Raw genomic sequence first — 19,467 nt, forward strand, 5'->3', positions numbered from 1 at the left:
GAAAGCATCCGGCCCCGGCGTCGAAGAAGAAAATTTTTACTGGGTCATTTGGCGGAGCTGTCGGCGGCTCGGACGTAGGGTAAGTATTTGAATACAATCTGTACAGCTCGGTGGTTTAAATTTGAAATGATTGAGTTTAAGTAGAAGAAATCTAAATATTTTGACGGAAATTTCCTGCCTTTCTTCAAGGACCTAAACACCGAGAGGCAAAAACTGACCAACTTAAGAAACAAGCCACTCCAACGTCGTTACGTAGCTGAAGTACGTTAACCTAACGCTACACTGTTCTATTTACATCCGTTACACAATGCAAGCTTTTATTTGACATCTAGTCTTTATGGAATATAGAAAAGGTAATTTAAGTGTTATATGGTATTTTTTCCCTTCACTCAGCGTAAGAAATCATGCTGCTTCGTAAAGTGAGCCAGTCTTCCGCACTGTGCGGCACTATTCTTCGTATTCCGCCCGTGTTATCTGGGTAAGTAAAGCCATTTGAAGCTATTTTTCTATATGAAGGTGTAACATTTTGCCTTAACAAAAAAAGCCATAGCATCTGTCACCTCTTGTCTGAATTTTAGGGCTCAACGTCAAGCCGGGGCCGTGGTTGCTGTCCAGAATGCTCGTCTTTACGCAAGCCAGGCTGCAGAGGTACGTTCGCGTTTCTGTCAGTATCCTGGTTTATTTTACAGTTAGCTACGTTGCTTAGTGACAAAAGACACTGTGTGATTTTGGTAGAACATTTCAGAGCTTATTTGTTGTCCTTGTTATGGAAAAATGCCTTGTCTGGCGGTCGTGTCCTGATTACACCCCACCCCCCCTCCTCCAGCTGAAAGTGGGGGAAAGTTCAGTGGTCACATGACTCCTGTTTAAAGGTGACATTACTGTTGTTCAGGGCAGCTACAGGGCGGCTGGCAGTCCTGCTTAAATACCGTTGTATGTTGTGCACTATTATTTATTCCAGCATATGTTAAGGCAAATATGGCTTGCTGTATCTTAAATGTATCAATTAGCTTGAACCACAGATGTCAGGATGATTGCTGGGCAGTGTGGGGAGGTGATTCAAAAACATAACAATACATTAGCTTACATATTACCTTCCGATCTAAGTTAACAAATGATTTTTCAATAGCCTATTAATTTCTTTGGAGAGTATTATAAGTAGGTATATTAGTTTTGAATTGCTCTCATAAAGTCACATTAGTCTTATAAATCTAGTATGTTGTTCATTCATCAATTTACCAGTGTAGAGTCTACACTGGTAAATTGATGAATGTATCATCTACACTGTAGACAATACATTACCTTTTGTTTTCTCACCCCCTATAATTATCTCAAAGTAATCTAAGGCAAAGATAAAGCAGATTGATATCAGTGATTCCTTCATCCCTCTAATGTGAGTGTCATGGCAACTGAATAAACAGATTATGAGTTATGGTAAATATTTGATTAACCCATTGGACTTTACGAACATGTGTGTAACCCTCCAGTAAAAATATGAAATTAATTGAGTGGCCCATATCGTTGCTGCTGGGTGACTCAGCTGGCTGGCTGTCCTTGGCATCACCTCTCACCCATTTGGGGCTCTGATCGTCCCTCTGGGCAGCACACCAAGCTGGTGTCCTGCCTGGAGTTGGAAAAGACAGACCTGATTATTTTGGCTCATAATGTTGGTTTCTGACCAGTGAATGCATCACAACAATGGGCAGCGTTCTCCCTGTATCTGTATTTGTTTACCTTTTGTTTTTGCTTAATTTCTGTGAAAATAAATGTTATTTAAGCTTCAATTTAACACACAGACAGCTGTCAGTTAAAGCCAGTTAAATTCTTATCAGGTCTGTCTAAATCCCCTTTATCGCACTGACGGCCTGTCCTCTATCTTCTGGTTCTCTTTCTCTCTCTCTCCCTCTCTCTCTCTCTCTCTCTCTCTCTAGGCGGTGTTGGAGAAGCCAGCAGCAGTGGGTACTGATGCCGCCACCACTAAAGTGGAGAAGAAGGCAGTCGCTGTAGTATGTTATTTTTCCATTATTACTCTCCTCTTCGCATCAAGCTGTTCACACACTCACACCCTTTATGTAGGTGGCCAATCACATTCAAAATGGCTTTTGAACAGTAAATGAGCGGTTACAATTTGCCTTGGTCTGTATACATCAACTGTATTTATCTGGTTAATAAGTCTCAAGTATTTACTAAGTGTTTGGATAAGGCAGTGTGTGACAGCAACCTGAGATGGCACAAGCTGCACTAAGCCTTACTTTGGTATTTTCCACAGGAATCCAAATCGTTTGCTGTCAACATGTTCAAGGGGCAGATCAGCACTGCTCAGGTGTTTCCCTACCCCTCAGGTAAACCAGAGCGTATTAATGTTACTACTGTTTTGTGGAGTTGTCAGTATTTTATTGAAAAGCTGCTGTGTATTGACAAATGGTTGCAGTGTAATCACCCCTTTCTGTCCCATAGTTATGAATGAGGAGCAGGAGCAGTTTCTTAGAGAGCTTGTGGGGCCAGTGGGAAAATTCTTTGAGGTAATTTAATCATTTTTTTCCATTATTATAAAATTCTCCATTCTTTTCTCGAGCCTCACCTCATATTATGCTGCCACCTCTTTTCATCCCCCTGCCTCATTCTCTCTCTCCCTCCATGTTTCTGTTTCCCCTGCGCAGGAGGTGAATGACCCCATGAAGAATGATGCCTTGGAGAAGGTAGAGGATCACACCATGGAGGGCCTGAAGGAGATGGGCGCCTTTGGTCTGCAGGTGCCGGCTGACCTGGGAGGCCTTGGCCTCTCAAACACACAGGTACACACTTGGTTAGCCTTCATTGCCTCTCCCACCCTTGTGATTCTTCACCCAGTATTACACTTCATGTGTTGAATGTGTTACTTTCCGATGGAACTTCATTCATTCAACATTGGGGAAAGAAGACAAAGCCGCATTGTGTTGCAATGAAGGTGTCGCATGAGTTGGATTTATGTGGATTGTGCATCATTTTCTAAATGAATGAGAGTTGCAATAAAAATTTATTCAATAAAGATGCAATAAAGATTGCAATAATGCAATCTATAACCATTTCTAATCAGATTCATCTCAATATGGTTAAGCTATGGGATCCTTGTGTAGACCTCTGCACACAATTTGCAGCACCACAAATGCATTACAGATTAAGTGTGATCCTGGCGTTATGGTTAGGATTAGTGAGGAAGTTGTAACTGACTTCTGATCAGCATCTAGAGGCAAATTAATCCTATGCATAAACACAGTTATTAGTCTTACAAGGGAATAACAAATTATTGTTAATGATCTTTTCTCCGCTGGAAGCGTGTTGATAGTAGCGTTTACCGTTTACATATGAAAGCAACTCTTTTTTTTTTTTACAAATTCTGAAAATTGCTTGGCTTGGGTCTTTAGGGTCTCCCTTTGCATCTGGAGCAAAACCAAAAACTGCCACATAGGCGAAGTTGACCTCTTTTTCGACACAAGCGCCTCCAGTCTAATCTCAAAATGGCGTCCACAGACAAATATATTGGCAATTGCTGATTGAGAGGGTGACGGTGAATGATTGAAACACTTAGACAAATTGCCCAAACCTAATGCAAATACACCAACAGTAAATGTAAGAGTGATAACAGGCTATTCCCTCTCACAGTATGCCAGGCTGGTTGAGATTGTTGGCATGCACGACCTGGGCGTTGGCATCACCCTCGGCGCCCACCAGTCCATTGGCTTCAAGGGCATTCTGCTGTTTGGCAACCCAGCACAGAAGGAAAAGTACCTGCCCAAGCTTGCCACAGGTAAGACTAGCATTTTAATTGGAATCATTGGTACCTTGATTTACATGCATGTGTAAAAAGAAAGCAAATTGGTGTGAATTTGAGCACTGCTGCTAGAGAGTCCCAGCATCTTTATTCTTTTGATGAGCTTGACCTATGTAGTTAAGCAACCAAAAGAGGACTAAAAACAGAAATGTTCCAGTATCTCAGCCTTAAGGAAATTCCTAAACCATTGCTTTTATGTGTGTCTGTTTGACCAATGAATGTGTGCTTGTTCATCCACCCAGGAGAGACAATAGCAGCCTTCTGTCTGACTGAGCCAGCCAGCGGCTCAGATGCCGCCTCTATCAAAACCACGGCTGTACAATCCGCCTGCGGGCAGTACTTCACTCTCAGTGGAGGCAAGATCTGGATCAGGTGAGAACAGGCATGCTCACACACTCACTCATGCAGAAAGTTGTGCTCCTTTCCCCACAAGGGGGCAGTATTGTACAATATTTCCCGAAACACAATGTAATTGCCTTGCCTAGAAGTGTCCCATATGTCAACACAGTTTAGAGACCTGTTTCTCAATCTGCTGCACTTTATTTTATTTTTTTTATCCTGACAGCAATGGAGGCCTGGCTGAGATCTTCACAGTGTTTGCCAAGACGCCAATGAAGGATCCTAAGACAGGAGAGATGAAAGACAAGATCACTGCCTTCATTGTGGAGAGGAGCTTTGGAGGAGTGACACAGTGAGCGGACTTTAGCATTGCACCACCTGCTGTTTAGCACTGAATGTAGTGACACAAGCCTAGATTTTCTGAGCTATTCAGGCTGTAGTGTATTTTATGTAAAAGACACAGTGACCTGAAAGGATTTAATCTATTGTTCTCTCTGTTCTCTCCCCTCATCATTACATTGCTCTTTTTAATTTCTGTACTTCCTCAATTCCACCCTCCATCCAATTTAATCACCCACCAATCCTCCCATCCTCTGCCCCTCCCTCCATTCATCCTGTTCTCCTTATCTACACTTCCTCTCCCCCCCAGCGGCCCTCCAGAGAAGAAGATGGGCATCAAGGCTTCCAACACGGCTGAGGTCTACTTCGACAACGTGCGCGTGCCGGCCGACTGCGTGCTGGGCGAGATAGGCGGTGGCTTCAAGGTGGCCATGAACATCCTGAATAATGGCCGTTTTGGCATGGCCGCCGCCCTCTCCGGCACCATGAAGGGAGTCATTACCAAAGCTGTGAGTAACTCTCACAAATAGCACCGTAAATATAGACAAGAGTGTGATGAGTTTGAATTTAGTCAGTGTATTTTTCCCCAGCCATGCAAACTAGTCTCCCTAACCACTTGGAACACCCCTGAAGTGGCTTTCTTTTTAGAACAACTGCTATTCATAGTGTAAGAACAAGTGTAAGAGTGTTAGAGTGGTCACACTTATGAGAACAGAAACGATTGCTCCTCATGTGCCACATTGCTTCATATTTAAATTGTCTCATGTAATCGTCCCCCTTTCTTACCATCGCCCTTTTCCCTCATTCTGAATTTTCTTCATTGTGGGTTTGTGGGAAATTCCCCATCTTGTATTGCACTATCACCCATTTTTGCACTGCAACTTCCTGCTGAGTTTTCAGGGTGCTGCATGCTCAAATGGCCTCTTGTGACATTTGTTGTTTTTCTGTGTATTTTTCATTTGTATATTTTAATTTGTCTAGATTAGCCTGGTGTGGCCCTCCAGTCAGCTTCTTGGACCGTTAATGTTTGACCTCGTATCCAACAAGGCCGTAGATAACAGAATAGCCAATATATATCCTGTGACATCGATCAGAGCTCAGCTGAATCATTTTGTTCTAAAAGTACATATAAAAAGGATTATTTTAGTAGTTAACCACATGCAAACTTTGGGCAAAATAAAGGGCAGCCCACAGGAAGTGGAAGGGGAGTAGCATTGTGCCTAAAACTAGCGTAGGACTTATTCCAATTCTTGTAAGCCAGAGTAGGCTGCGATTGATCTACACCAAAGTGGGACAGTCCTCTGTGTGATATGCGTTTAAACATGAGCCAACCCGTTTGATAGTTGCATCATCAGAAAAACATCAGGAAGAAGGCTTTTCTAAAACCGCCCAGATGTGTCTGCCTCCTTAGGTTAGGGGAGTATTTTCTCTGTGCTCATAGCCTCTGGTCATAATAAACATGAGCCACAATTTTACTGTACAACATGCAGTTCTGCCGGTTCTGAAGCCATAAAATAGTCAATGTAGTGAATGACCACTGTTTTAAGATTGGTTTCTGGAGAGGTAAAAACTAATAATCAATGGTCATTAATATGCAACTAATACGTTAGTAAATACATTGTAAGAAAATGGTCCTTTGTGTGTTGCAGAGAGAAATTTGTGTGGATAATTTTGATTATTGCCAGAGAGAGTAGTATTATTATGAGAAAATATTTAAGTGGGCAAACAAGTCTGAGCTTTAATAATAAGGGCACTTAAAGGTGAATACCACTGACTTTGAGAATTTACTCATGTTATTCTTATGGCTTTAAGCAAACTAACTAACTTTCCTGAAGCTAGAAACAGAAGAAATCATACCATCGCCGTACTGTTGAACTGTTAGATGCTGCTCCACCCACAGTGAATGGGAGTTTTTGGGCCTGTAAAATGTTTATCTGATCATGTATGAGCTGAAATTATTGCAGTGCTGTGGATTATAACATTGCTATCAGATCTGAACCATTAAATGTGCCCACATTTGCAGAAAAGTCCTTTACATTTTCTTTCGGCTGAACTTAAGTGTTAAACCACAAAGCAGAGGACAATACAGACACCTTTGAAATACTGGGATGGGGAAATCCCCGGCCTCAATCTTTTCTTGTGTTTTATTTAATTAGCGCAACTATTGTAACAGTCTGCTCTTCTGGGACTATCTTCAGATTGGAAATGACATTTTCTCAGCAGCCTGGTTAACTCAGTACTTCATACCAAGCTGCTTCCTCTGCCCCATCAGCGTTGCCGCTCACTACCAGAAATGGCACCTTTCACGTTTCAGCCTCATGCTGAGGCGACTTGCAACCATGTCAGATTTCCTCTTTCTGCTCATTAAGTAGTCAGCCGCAACATGTTAACAAGGAACTGTTAAGTGTTCGTTTCCGGTCCTGAAGTATGATGAAAGTCTAGAGGATGATGTTTTATTTCCTTCTTCTTTTTCAGAGTCTGCCCCTCAGAGCTGGAGACACATGTATTCATAGTTCTCCCACCTGTAACATAGTAATAATGTAGAGCCCTTCAACTGAAAACAGCATATGTCGTATGCCATGAGCTGTTCATATGAATGGAGATGTGATGTCTCTACCCTCACTGTGCCCCTTTGCATCAGGTGGACCATGCAGCCAACAGAACCCAGTTTGGGAACAAGATCCACAACTACGGAGCCATCCAGGAGAAGATGGCGCGCATGGCGATGTTGCACTACGTCACCGAGGTCAGAAGGCTTGACAGTGAATCTTTAACCTACATCTCAGTCTGATCCACACTCATCTCAGCTTCTTGGTCTCTTAGCACAATGGTTCTCAAAGTGGGGTCGGGGGACCCCCAGGGGTCCTTGAGGGGGTTCCAGGGGGTCCCCAGCAAAAAGGGGAATAATTTATTTTCACTATAATTCCATCCATAAGTAACACAATGACAGAATGTATGACTATTTTGGTCATGGGTTTCATATACTTTCTGTAATAAAACATCTAAAAGCAAAAATCTTATCAGATGGGGGACCCTGGGACAAAATCTTATCAAATGGGGGTCCGTGGTCTAATTTGTGTCAGTTTAGGGGTCCTTGATGTGACAAAGTTTGAGAATCACTGTCTTAGCACACTGAGATTTCTTCACCTGATTCTGTTTCAAGCCGCATCCAAATTAGCCAAATTACCAGTTTCTGGTCACTAAACTGAGAAAATCTCTTATAAATACTGACGATGGGTGCTTCACCAACTGTAGTTTCTGTTTTACCCTTGAAGAATATGTTAATAAGTGTGGGTTTAAATGGATAGTGTTTTTCTGGTCCTAATTCCCCACACATTAAGATGCGTTGAGCACAAATCCTCTTTCAACAACACTGTAACATTCTGAGACAAAGTTAAACTGCTTTTACACTTTTGTAGTGACAATGGTTAATCTCAAAATTGTGTACTGGTGCTCCTTTACCTGACAGCTGTGTTTTTAATGAAGATGTGTTTTCACTCACCCACTCAACACTCAGTCATATCTGCCTTCACACGGCACGGGGCTGATTCAGAATTTGCACAGAAACGGTGGAAAGTCAACAAGATTGTGAAAATTTAAAATGCCAAGAGCTCTGTTGGGACGTGACATACGTGTAGACCTGCAGACCCGAATGTTGTAACTGGCAACATCCCGGGGCTGTTCTGCTTGCATGTCACATTTCCAGGCTGACATTTATTCTTTTGTGTGTGTTTGCAGTCAATGGCCTACATGATCAGCGGCAACATGGACAGTGGAGCGTCCGAATTCCAGATAGAAGCTGCCATCAGCAAGATCTTTGCCTCTGTAAGTGCCGCGTTACTCTGTCTGTACCACAGGTTGTTTCAGCCTAACAATCTGATTGGTCTAAAACACGTTCCAGTGGTGCTGATTGTTCCGCTTGCTATATCAACTCTTGTGGTAACCAGGGAGCTAGTTAGCGATCTTTTTTGTTTTCTCCTGGTTTTTACACTTACGTATGTACACTATTTGAAGAAAACCTTTCACTCAGTACACATGTGTTGGTAGCCATTGTATAAAAACCGTAATAACTTTGAGGGCGTTCTTTATTTTGATAATGGGTACGTCACAGTAAAGGACATCCTCATGGATATTATTGCTGTGATGCTCCATCTTTTCGGGGTGTAAAATGGGAACTTGGAGCACCAGACAAGGGTACATGGCACACCTCTATGACTATGATGTTCCTTATTCTGTGGAAGACTGCACACATTTTGGTAGCTTGAGGAAGTAGAAATTGCTGAGGCAGTTGGCTGAATTAAGAGGAAAATTGAATGTGTTTGGCACAGCAAGTACTCATCTGTATCTGTGTTGATTTATTTATTTATTTACAGGAAGCAGCATGGGAAGTGACTGACGAGTGCGTCCAGGTTATGGGCGGCATGGGTTTCATGAAGGTGAGTGGTCAACCTGCATCCCATTGGACACACACACAGGCCATCTGAGTACCTGCATGGAACAACGAGCTTGCTACTGATGCTGCCAGTTTCTGTTAATGCCCGCTTTCACATTTTTGATTCTTATATTTTCTGTTGAACGCTGAGACTGTGAAGTATGTGCCATCCCTTTATTTACAGTCATCACTGATCTCAGCCCATCATATTTACTCAACAGCTAATTTTTATATTGGCGATGGCATGGAAAAATGGGAACTTATTTCCATTTTAATCAGCTCAATAGCGATGACATGTTCAGCCGGGATTTAGAGCGCTATAGAGCACAACGGCTGCTTACAACTTTGTGCTTGTATCTTGGCAGATCGTTTTTCATTTCTTAGAGAAGATGTTTTGTTTGTGTGTTTCCGTCCCAGAGACAGCACACACTCAGTCTGCCGGTGCGGTGCGTAACTGCGCCACATAGTAGCTGCATGCAAGGCACACACACATACAGAAATACGGAAACCACATTTAGGGTTTGTAAAGGGACATGAAGTGACACAGAAGATCACAAGACTAGATTGGCCCAAGCTATCTGAAGATGCGTGGGCGATGTTATGTTAGGTAAAAGATCACCTTGCTCTGCTAAAAATAAACCAGGTAATATAGGTCACTTTCTAAACTGACGTGCTGTGTTCTCAGTACAATGGAAAGTATGGTCAGTGATGGAAAAGCACTGTAATATGACCCAATATTTGACGGTACACAAAAGGAGCAGTTTTGGCGACCTTGGTCTAAATTCCATATTGCACACACTTAAGTTTCCTCTAGCAATCACACATTAATTGTGAAATTAGTTGTGGCATGAGTTGTCTGGGGGAAAAGGGGGAAAAAAATGATGCAACAGGTTTTGATTAGTTCTGGGTTTGCATCTTGACCCTGGGTTTCATTTCACAGAGGCTTAAGTCTTTACCGTAGTGTATAAAGTTAGAGGGTCATCATCTATCTGTACATCTCCACATCCACAGGACTCCGGAGTGGAGAGAGTGATGAGGGACCTGAGAATTTTCCGCATCTTCGAGGGCACCAACGACATCCTCAGGCTCTTCGTGGCTCTCAACGGCTTCCAGGTAATCAAATATGAAACCGAAGTTCAGTTGATTTTTTTTCCCACCTCAAACTCGACTGCCGTTATCTGATAAGGCCTCGTGTTCCCCTTGACACCGTACACACACACACATACACACACACACACCACACACACACAGTCGTACCCTGAAAGAGTGGTGAAGCTGTAGAAAGGAAGTGTTTTCTGCTTGCTCTCTTCCTGTGTGCTATACCAGGCGCTACAACGCTGACTGAACTTTGAAAATCAGCAAGCAAGAAGTAATTCCTTTTCATTGAGTATTCTGATATGCATTCTGAATGTACAGATATGCGCCTTCCCTATTTAGCTATATCTTACGCACTTAGCCCTGGTGATTGATAAAGTGTGTGTGTCCCTCTCCATTTCCCTCCAGAATGCTGGCAACCAACTGAAGAGCTTACAAAAGGCCCTGAAGAACCCACTTGGCAATGCGGGGTTGCTGGCAGGAGAGATCACCAAGAGAGCCAAGAGGTTGCATCACACACTTAATTCTGTCTTTCGGTCTCCCGCTCACTTTCACTCTCAAGCCAGCTCACTTTCTCCATCTCCGTCTTTATCTCCCCTCTGTCCTTCCCTCTCCTCCAACCCCTCCAACAAGGTTTTCTTGCTGAAAGTATTGAAAAGAGAGAACAGCTCTATGTACTGTATATGCACACATTTATTTTTATTATTATTATCATCATTATTATCATTACCATTTTATTATTATTAATGAATTTGCATTTATTTGCATTTTTGCACTGTCTCTATAGTTTTTATATTATGTACATTACCTCTACTTTTTATCTTAGTACCTCTTCTTTCATTATCTTCTTGTACTTGTTTTTCCTTGGTACTGTTCTGCCAGTTGCTGCTGTGGCACCTGAATTTATCTTATCTTATGCGTGCTTCCTCAACCATCATCTAATAACATTTTCCGCTCTTTTTTTTTTGTCATTCTAGGAAGGCAGGTTTGAGCACCGGTCTGACACTGCAGGGGACTGTCCACCCTGAACTGGCACAAAGCGGTGAACTGGTGTGTTTGGCTTTTGATTGTGTGATACATTTTCCATTTTAGGCTTTTAGCTAATACTCTTATCCAGAGCAACTTAAAACAGACTAGGTAAAATTTCACTGTGTCGCTCAACGACAGTTTGACAGGAGAGGATACATGACCAGAGCTTGTGATCTTTTGGTTACGTGGATAGTGTTGGGTGGTAACCCATTACTACTGATTACCACTCCCAGTCTTCAGAGAGCCTTGACCTCTCTTACGATTCTGTCTCTCTGCTCTCTAGACGGTGAAAGCCATTGAACAGTTTGGAGCCGTCATTGAGGAGCTTCTGATCAAACACGGCAAGAAGATAATTGGTGAGCGTGTGTGTGTGTGGGCGTTGGGATAAAACTTTGAAGAAAAATTCCCCAACTAGCACAACGGTTTTGGGGGGAAATCAGGCTGGATGTAGAGTCATTTCAGCCATTTCTGATTTCTTTGTAAGTCTTGTAGAATGAAAAAACTTATTTCACCACATTTGCATTTCAGCATATTGCTTAAAATGGAGAAAAGTTAAGATGATTTGCTCACAGCAAATCATGCTGCACTGCATTAGAATCATATACAAAGTTGTAGGCTTATTGCCAGCTGTGAAGATTGTCACTTGATATGGTTGGAGTTTGGTTTGTGATACTCAACAAGCGGTTTCCTGTTGCAGACGAACAGTTTGTTCTGAAGAGAGTCGCTGACAGCGCCATTGACCTCTACGCCATGGTGGTTGTCCTGTCAAGGTACACAAACACACACTGAAACGAACAACACTTAAATAAACAATATTGTGTTCTCTCTGTCTTGTTACTCCTGCTCGCTGTCTTTAGTCTAGTCTTATTCCACACACTCCTACACAGCCTAAAGCGGCATCTCTTGTGTGTTTCCTCCGCCGCAGGGCTTCACGCTCTCTGAGTCAGGGCCATTCCTCAGCTCAGCATGAGAAGATGCTGTGTGAGACCTGGTGTATGGAGGTAAGAACCTCTTCAGTGGCAGCCACACTGCCAAGGAAAAATGTCCATGTTAATGTAATTATATCTTGCATTGAATTAAAACAAGTGGGGGAGAAATCTGGGGATGTAGAGAATACCATTTGATTCAATACTATTCAACTTGTTTCAGGTATTTTCTTCAAACAACTTAGGGCATCTTGGTATAAGTGGGGAGATAAATGGAGAGATGTGTCTCATTTTAAGACGTTTCCCCAGAAAAATCTTGACACAAGCCAAATTGCACTGAATCAAGTGAAATTACCTTTTACTCCATTGGCAGGTGTTTTCACTTGCTATTGAGGAGAAAATTAAATCACTACAAAGTTTATTTTACATTGAATTAGCTGTGGCTGATTCAATAGATAGATTTCTTCTGAGCCAGGTTTCAGTGAGAATGAGGATGTCTAAGGAAATTTTATTTAACCAGATGTGTATAAAGTCTAACTTAGGGATCAGGCTCCTTATTACAGGCAACAGTCTGAGCCCATGTTGTTTTTTTTAAATCATGAGGTTCCTCTATATCAGTGTGGGCTAGCAGGAGTCGCTTTGTCTGTTGAAATAGAGTCTCTTTTTGTGTGTTGCATTAAAGTACTAAGCTCACACGTGTCACTGGTATCTAAAAAAACATCATCGCACATGCCTGAAGCAGCCTGTTTTGCCACAGCGTAGGTAGCAATTTATTAGTGTGACTCATGTAATTTTCTGCCGAGGAGTTTCTCGTCAACATTGCCGCTTGGTGCTCTCGGTTGTTGGGCACAGTGTAGCGAGTAGTAACAAATTATTTCTTCAGAGATAAAAAGAGTTTAATTCCAAATTGCAAAATTAGATATTCGCTATGTGGAGAAATTGTCACCTACTCTGACAAAATGATTGTTGGCATTAAGTTGAAGGATATTATAAATTAAATTATAGAAGACTTTCTTTACAGATAGTTGTCTTTGAGGAGAGATTCTTCTGTGTTTTTTAAATTTTGACTGATGAATTTCAGGAAGGAGACGTTTTCAGAAATGTATATGTTGTATGTTGTATTGTATGAAAATCTCATGTGTAAGTCGCTTTGGATAAAAGCGTCTGCCAAATGTGAAATTGTAAATTATATATTTTGAAATTAAATCCCACATACACTGTATATTGAGTCAGACAAATTCTCTGACTCAATATACAGTGCTCTCTGTGTGCGATATCTGAGATGTACCAGATAACTACTTAACTAGAAATCATCATTTTTGGAGATTAAACTTTTTGAGCTCGATGTGTTAACACCTCCTCCTCCTCTTCCTCCTCCTCCTCAGGCCCATGACAGGATCATGCTGGACATCAACACTCTGCGCTCCGGCCAGTCCAGACAGCTCTTCAAGAACATGAGAGCCATCTCTGCGGCCGTGGTGGAGAACGGAGGAGTGGTCTCTCCTCACCCTCTGGGCTTCTAAACTCGGCGTGCTCCCCCGTCTCGTACTCTCCCTTTTTCTGACCTTTTTTTTTTTTCCTCTCCTCCAGCTCTCTAACCAGAGACCTAACCTTCTTCTCAAACTTTTCCCCTCACCTGTTACTCCTGTTATTCTGTACTTTGTTTATTGCCACCATCGCTCCGTCTCACACCAGTGCCGTTTTCTCTCAATAGCAGTATTGATGAGCTTTAGGGTAATAATGACTGAATGAATTATATCTACCACCGCATTTGAGAACAGCTGATGATTGAATGTCTTGGTTGGATCGAATGTGTGGATGGAGCTCTCACATGTACCATAGTTGATCGAATGATCTTATTACTGAATCTGTTGTAACATAGATGATCCGTTCCTTGTTTTATCTGTGTTAATAGAAGATGAATACAACAACGTCAATGCAGCTTCGATGTAGAGTGCCAGTTAGCAGAGGAAGCTTGGAACTAATTTGTTTTAATTTATACACAAAGGTGTTTTAAAGGACAGGGGTTTTTTTTTTTTTCCATTTGTACAATATCTGCTTTTTCTTTTTAGTTGAATACACAATTGTATAGCATGCAGTGGTGTTTCTTTATGTACCTCATGCCTTGTTTGCGTGTTAAGCTAAGCGCACTCTCACTCAGCGCTCATCACAACAACATTAATATCAGGAGAGCCGTTAATAACAGCCGTTGCCTTAGAAACCAGTCGACAGATATTGCATAAAATTCCTGTTGTGTCCTTGAGTCAAAAACAGAAAGAGAACTTGCACATGGAATTGAAAATGTGCAGGTCAACTCATTCTTTCCTAATGACGCATTAACGGCTCCAAGTGCAAGCGTTTATTTTCTCAGCCAAAAGTAGCCGACACCATTAACTGTAATTGTGGCTAATTCACCATTCACCACGGTCTGCATACCTGGTTTATGGGCATTTTTTCAAAAATAGTTGCAAGTGTTTGCTGCCCAAACATTGTGTTTATATGACTGTGTGTACATATAGTGGGCTAACTTAATTATGTGCTGAGCTGTGTGTTTTTAATTTGTCCCATCTAGCTGTGGTAAGGTGCCCATGTGGTCCATACAAGATTCATGCTCTACCAACATTTTTATTGTCAATTTCCACGGTACTGTTGCAGTAAGAGATCATGTGATTTTCTAACAAACAACTTAAAGGGATTATGGGTAGTGTCTCAAACACACCTGACAAAAACGAACAGTTAACTTGCATTTGTAGCAGTAAAAACGTTTGGCGGAGCAAGAATGTTGTGCAAACTCACTTTGAGGTTTATGGTTTAATCTTCACCAGTGAAAGAGGTGGAAGTGCATATCACTTTAATTTACTCAAACACAGGTACAGACATTTTCTGTCTTTTCAAAAATACCTTTCTTTGGCCTTTGCCCGAATGGAGTTGCAGTGCAACTGTTGCTTATGTAATGTTGTGCGGATTCTGAAACGATTTGTCACCACGTCTGTGAATGTGGCATCTGATATGCTCGAATACGACGACACCGACTGTCTTTCTGAATTCTTGAAACTTTTCTTTGCAGCAGGTGCTTGTACAAAACTATTGTAACCTACATTAAAAACAATTAAATATTGAAGCTCAGAAGAGAGACAGTTTCTATTCTGTATGCTGAAGCTTTATTTTTACCCTCCTAACTCACTTCCTATTTCTGTTGTTTAAAATCTGCAAGTTGGTTTCACTTCTGCAGCCAGGCTCCTCCAGGGCAAAGCGTGGCACTTACAGGAATCTCCATATGCCTGATGGTGCGGAGATGGTACAGCAATATCAAAACAGCCTCCCCCTTCCTGCCTCCTGCACGCTGACTCTGACAATAGCTATTCTTCTGTGGGTATGAGAGTGAGAGACGAGAGCTGTGCCGGCGGTTTATAGGCCCTGCGGTTAACACTGAGAATTTCCCCAGCATGAGTGGCTCTGTCTGACAGAAAAATAACTGAACGAGCTCAGAGCTGCCTTGTGACATGTGACCCAAATACAAAACGGCTTGTTTTGTTTGCAGACAATCACCGATTCCATAAAGCTTCTTCTTTTTTTTATTAGTGGTAACAGGTATTCATAGAGGTAGCTTCACAGGGAGATTAAAGCAAAATTCAGACTTGCTCCAGGGATTTCTTCATAGTGACTTTCCTCTGAACTTCCCCCAGATTTCCATTTTCTGGCAATTCTTTGTGTTTGCTAACGTTACCATTACCCACCCATGTTTGTCCACACTGGACCCATGGATAGAAACCATATTCTGTAGTTATTGTCATATTACAGGTCCACAGTGTCTACATTTATATTCAGTTTTTAATCCATTAAAAGGACTAACTTAATCTTTCAATCTTTTAATCTAACTTGATAACATTTCAGCTGAGAAACCTAAAATCAAACTGGGTCAAACACGGCATATTTTGGCTTGATACTCATATAACTTTGAATATGAAATGATTCTGAGATTTAAGTGCAGTCTACTTAAGTTTGTTGGTGCTTTCAGCCATATTGAATGAACCGTGAATGATTGGGCCACCCCAATTTCAGTGTGCTAAAAGTATTCAAGTGGAAAATCTCTCTCCAGCCATTTTTAATTCAGTGTATCCCTATGAAGAATCAACCTTGGCTATGCTCGGCTCGTCAAACTGCGCCTTCATGTCATTGTCATTTGTGTTATTTTTCACGTCCAAACTGATGCCGTCTGTAGCCTAGAGGTTAGAGAAGTGGGCTTGTGTCCTGAAGGGTTTAGGCTCAAATCCTCGGACCAGCCGGGAAAAACTGCATGGAGAAAGTGAGTGAAAAACACTGAGCAAAGCAGTGAACCACCAACTGCTCCACTGGAAGAGTCTTCTACTGTTAGGCAGCTCCCATTTGAAGCAGAGCGTGTGTGCTTCCTTGAATGAATAAAGGTTAAAAAGAAGACAATATATCTTAAATATACTGTATGTATGTAACTGTATACTGATGTCCAGTGTTGATGTGGGAATGCGGTACATCCAGGTCCAAACATTTCTTAGTCCAGGAGGCCGAAACCTGAGAGACCTTTAATGTTTATATCCAAGGCGGTTCCTTGACAATTCAGTTCCCCGTCCTGAGCTGAGAACACCTATCCAGCCACACATCCAAAATGTTCCTGTGGCAGTCGGGATCCTGAATTCGACTGATATTTTCCCCATCAGGCATTATCCATATCGCCTTGGCACGAGTGCAGGTCATGTGAAGAACTCCTGACCGACACTGACCTGGTTTCCTCCTCCGGGGCCTGTGGCACCTCCAGAGACACGATGGTCTGGGTCGTCAGTGTTCTTTCTCTGGGGGGGAAAAACAGAACAGCTGAGCCTCAAATAGCCTCACTCTGGATTCAGGAATAAAATCCTGTGCCCATTTTGTAAGGAAGTGGTTTCACGTGGTGAAATGGCAATCTTACATGTTCGAATTTCCAAAACAGATAAAAAGGAAGTGTTTTATTTTCAACTGTGTTCTCACATCCCAAAATCACCACAAGAACTATCTATGTTAAACAAGTGATTTAGACTAGTATTACAGCCTTACAATCTTATATTTCTAGGATAGGATGATATATCATCTATTTCCAATGCAATGCTTGAATCAAGTGACCTTATCTTGCTATCTTGCTCAAGATACTGTCACTTGTTTCAAGACTTTCCTTTTGTTTCAACATTACATTCAATACTCAAGAGAATGTGGGGTGGATATTAGGACTTCTACATACTCTGTCCACTAGTATTACAGTAATCTTGAGAGCGTTACCCAGGTGTTTCTGCTTATTAGATGCTTATTAATGTACTACACAGGTATTTTGGTAAGGGACGTACCAATTAAGCTTATCTCAGTGTTCTCCCAATGAATAGCTTCACATGTGTGAAACTAGTGTTTGTATTGCAGATAGTTCCCATCCTCAGTTCTGACTGGCTGAGGTTCGTTTGAAGCCGTTGTAAAATATCCGATAAACGCACACCTGTGACCCATAACAGTTCATTTGGGCCGCTGTAGTACTGACTACCCAGAACCCCAACCTCCTAAAGTGTCTGAACTAAAATGTCTTTTTAATGCCTCAAGTGTGTATTTATAAATATTTTCTCATTTTATTTCGCTTTGCTCTGGTTTTGAAACACGGCGTGGTGGAAATCGAAAACCGCAAACAAATTAAACGGTCTTCAAAATATGATACATCAACTGTTGTGTTATCTGAGATGAAGCAGGAATAACATCTGTCTCGGCTTTTCCTGTTCAGACTAAAACAAATTTGTCCTCCCTAGATTGATTTTGAACAGGGAACGACTGGTGAAAATCTGGTTGTGTGCTATCGGGGTAGCGCCCAAAACTCATAATTTCAATTAGAGATGTGTCCAATACTTGATCAGTAAATTAATGTGTGGAGGTGTGTTTGAGTTGTGGATGGATAGACGTACTGTAGATATTTGTCATCTACATGTGAGTGGATGAGAGGAAAGTGGAGGGGGCCCAGGTCCCCTCCTGTGCATTAAGGCCCATAAGTCCTAGCTGTGCCCCTGCTATTAGCTCTTCACTGTCAATCAGGCCTTCAAGTGGCTTATTACTTACTAAAATGACATGAAAACCCACATGTGAATTCAAAGCACATGTGCTTTTTGGACAAGTGAGTTTAACTGTTATATCCTGACATCACGTGACAGTTTTTCCTACTTTAGATCTGAAAATTGCCATTCAGGTGTTTCTTCACGTTTTCACCTTTCATTAAATATGATAATATTTGTTTCACGTGTGAAAACTACTCCACATTCAAAGATGGGAAGTTGGAACTTTCACATATTCACATATAACCACCGACATGTGCTTTGGCATCACATGTGACTTTTTCTGTAGGTACAAATTCAAATGGATGCATCAGTTGGGACATACCGTGTTTTGGGGTGCGTGTGAGCCCAGCCGGCGCGCACAGTCCACCCAAGCATACTTTTCAAGTAGCGGGAACAGCAGGGGAACCGGTGACTCAGCTGCTCCAAAAGTTCCTCTTTGCGCAAACCGTAAACGACCGGCGCCACGCACTGCGCCAAGCTGAAGAAAGTAAAAATAACCACGGCGGACAGCTCTTTGGTCCCCTGCTGAATGAGCTTCCGTTTATCCAGCACAGTGAGCACATATATCACAAAGTTGGGGAGGAGGTAAACGGCCAGCTGGGTGCCGTGCAAGGCGATCGTCTTGCATCCGACCCGGTTGCGCCGGTTCAGCACCCCTAACCTCCGTCCCTCCACCAGTATCCTCACGTAGCTGTACAGTATGAGCAGAGTGCACAGAGTTATGAACAGGATCTTCGGCAGTTTGCCCTTCTTCAGCTGCTCCTGGCCACACTCCCCGTGCGACCCGGTGGCGAGGCCCTTGTCGGACAGCAGGCTGAGCGGGATGAGCAGGGCCAGGAGCCAGGTCAGCACCCCCAGCAGCCACGGCCACTGCCGCACACAGCAGCTGGAGGTGTACCTCATCGGGTGGCACACGGCGAAATACCGGTCCAGAGCCATGGCCGTGAGCGTCAGGAGGATGTTGGAGGCGCTGCTGATCAAAACAGTCACCATGGCCAGGCAGAGCGCCCGGCCCGGCCGCGCCTCCAGGTGGATCTGGTAGTAGAAGACGCTGCTCATCCCCAGGTAAACCAGCGCGGACACCAGCAGGTGGAAGACCAGCACGAACCGGGCGTGACACCGGAGCCGCTCCTCGCGCACTATGGTCCAGTTGATGATGAGGTTGAAGAACAGCAGGACCGAGAAGGAGATGGTCGACACGTAAAAGCGCACGCAGGTGTAGTCCTTTACCTCCGGCGGCCCGGTGCCGTTGTATGGTGACATCATTCCTGAGTTGGGTCTGTTATTGTTGGGTTACACAGCGGTGAGAGGGGCGTTGAACGGTGGGAGAGGAAGATCGGGCGCTGCATCGTCTCTCTGTGCGCTCAAACTGCATGTGACTCAATGCGGTCACCCGTTTGC

The 19,467-nt window shown here is 42.8% G+C and overlaps 2 protein-coding genes across 2 annotated transcripts; one reads left to right on the top strand and one right to left on the bottom strand.

Annotated features, from left to right (window-relative positions):
- The first annotated feature begins 35 nt into the window (after positions 1-35).
- Positions 36-13,874, top strand: acadvl (acyl-CoA dehydrogenase very long chain). The gene is made up of 22 exons (XM_071515288.1): positions 36-79; positions 190-261; positions 394-478; positions 579-648; positions 1,932-2,006; positions 2,270-2,342; positions 2,458-2,522; positions 2,661-2,795; positions 3,643-3,787; positions 4,054-4,183; positions 4,377-4,502; positions 4,800-4,998; positions 7,131-7,235; positions 8,228-8,314; positions 8,863-8,925; positions 9,933-10,034; positions 10,425-10,522; positions 10,994-11,066; positions 11,329-11,401; positions 11,743-11,815; positions 11,971-12,046; positions 13,357-13,874. The coding sequence occupies exons 3-22, from the start codon at positions 405-407 to the stop codon at positions 13,492-13,494; spliced, it is 1,980 nt and encodes a 659-aa protein (XP_071371389.1). The 5' UTR covers positions 36-79; positions 190-261; positions 394-404; the 3' UTR covers positions 13,495-13,874.
- Positions 13,875-14,030: 156 nt separating this feature from the next.
- Positions 14,031-19,467, bottom strand: LOC139641057 (odorant receptor 131-2). The gene is made up of 2 exons (XM_071515289.1): positions 18,389-19,467; positions 14,031-16,797 (listed from the first exon to the last, which is right to left on the bottom strand). Exons 1-2 carry the CDS (start codon positions 19,330-19,332, stop codon positions 16,662-16,664), a joined length of 1,080 nt encoding a protein of 359 aa, XP_071371390.1. The 5' UTR covers positions 19,333-19,467; the 3' UTR covers positions 14,031-16,661.

The sequence above is a fragment of the Centroberyx affinis genome, unplaced genomic scaffold, assembly GCF_046629955.1.
Source record: "Centroberyx affinis isolate AG114_WGS23_722 - 3 ecotype Tasmania unplaced genomic scaffold, CSIRO-AGI_Caff_v1 ptg000335l_1, whole genome shotgun sequence".
Lineage (NCBI taxonomy): Eukaryota > Metazoa > Chordata > Actinopteri > Beryciformes > Berycidae > Centroberyx > Centroberyx affinis.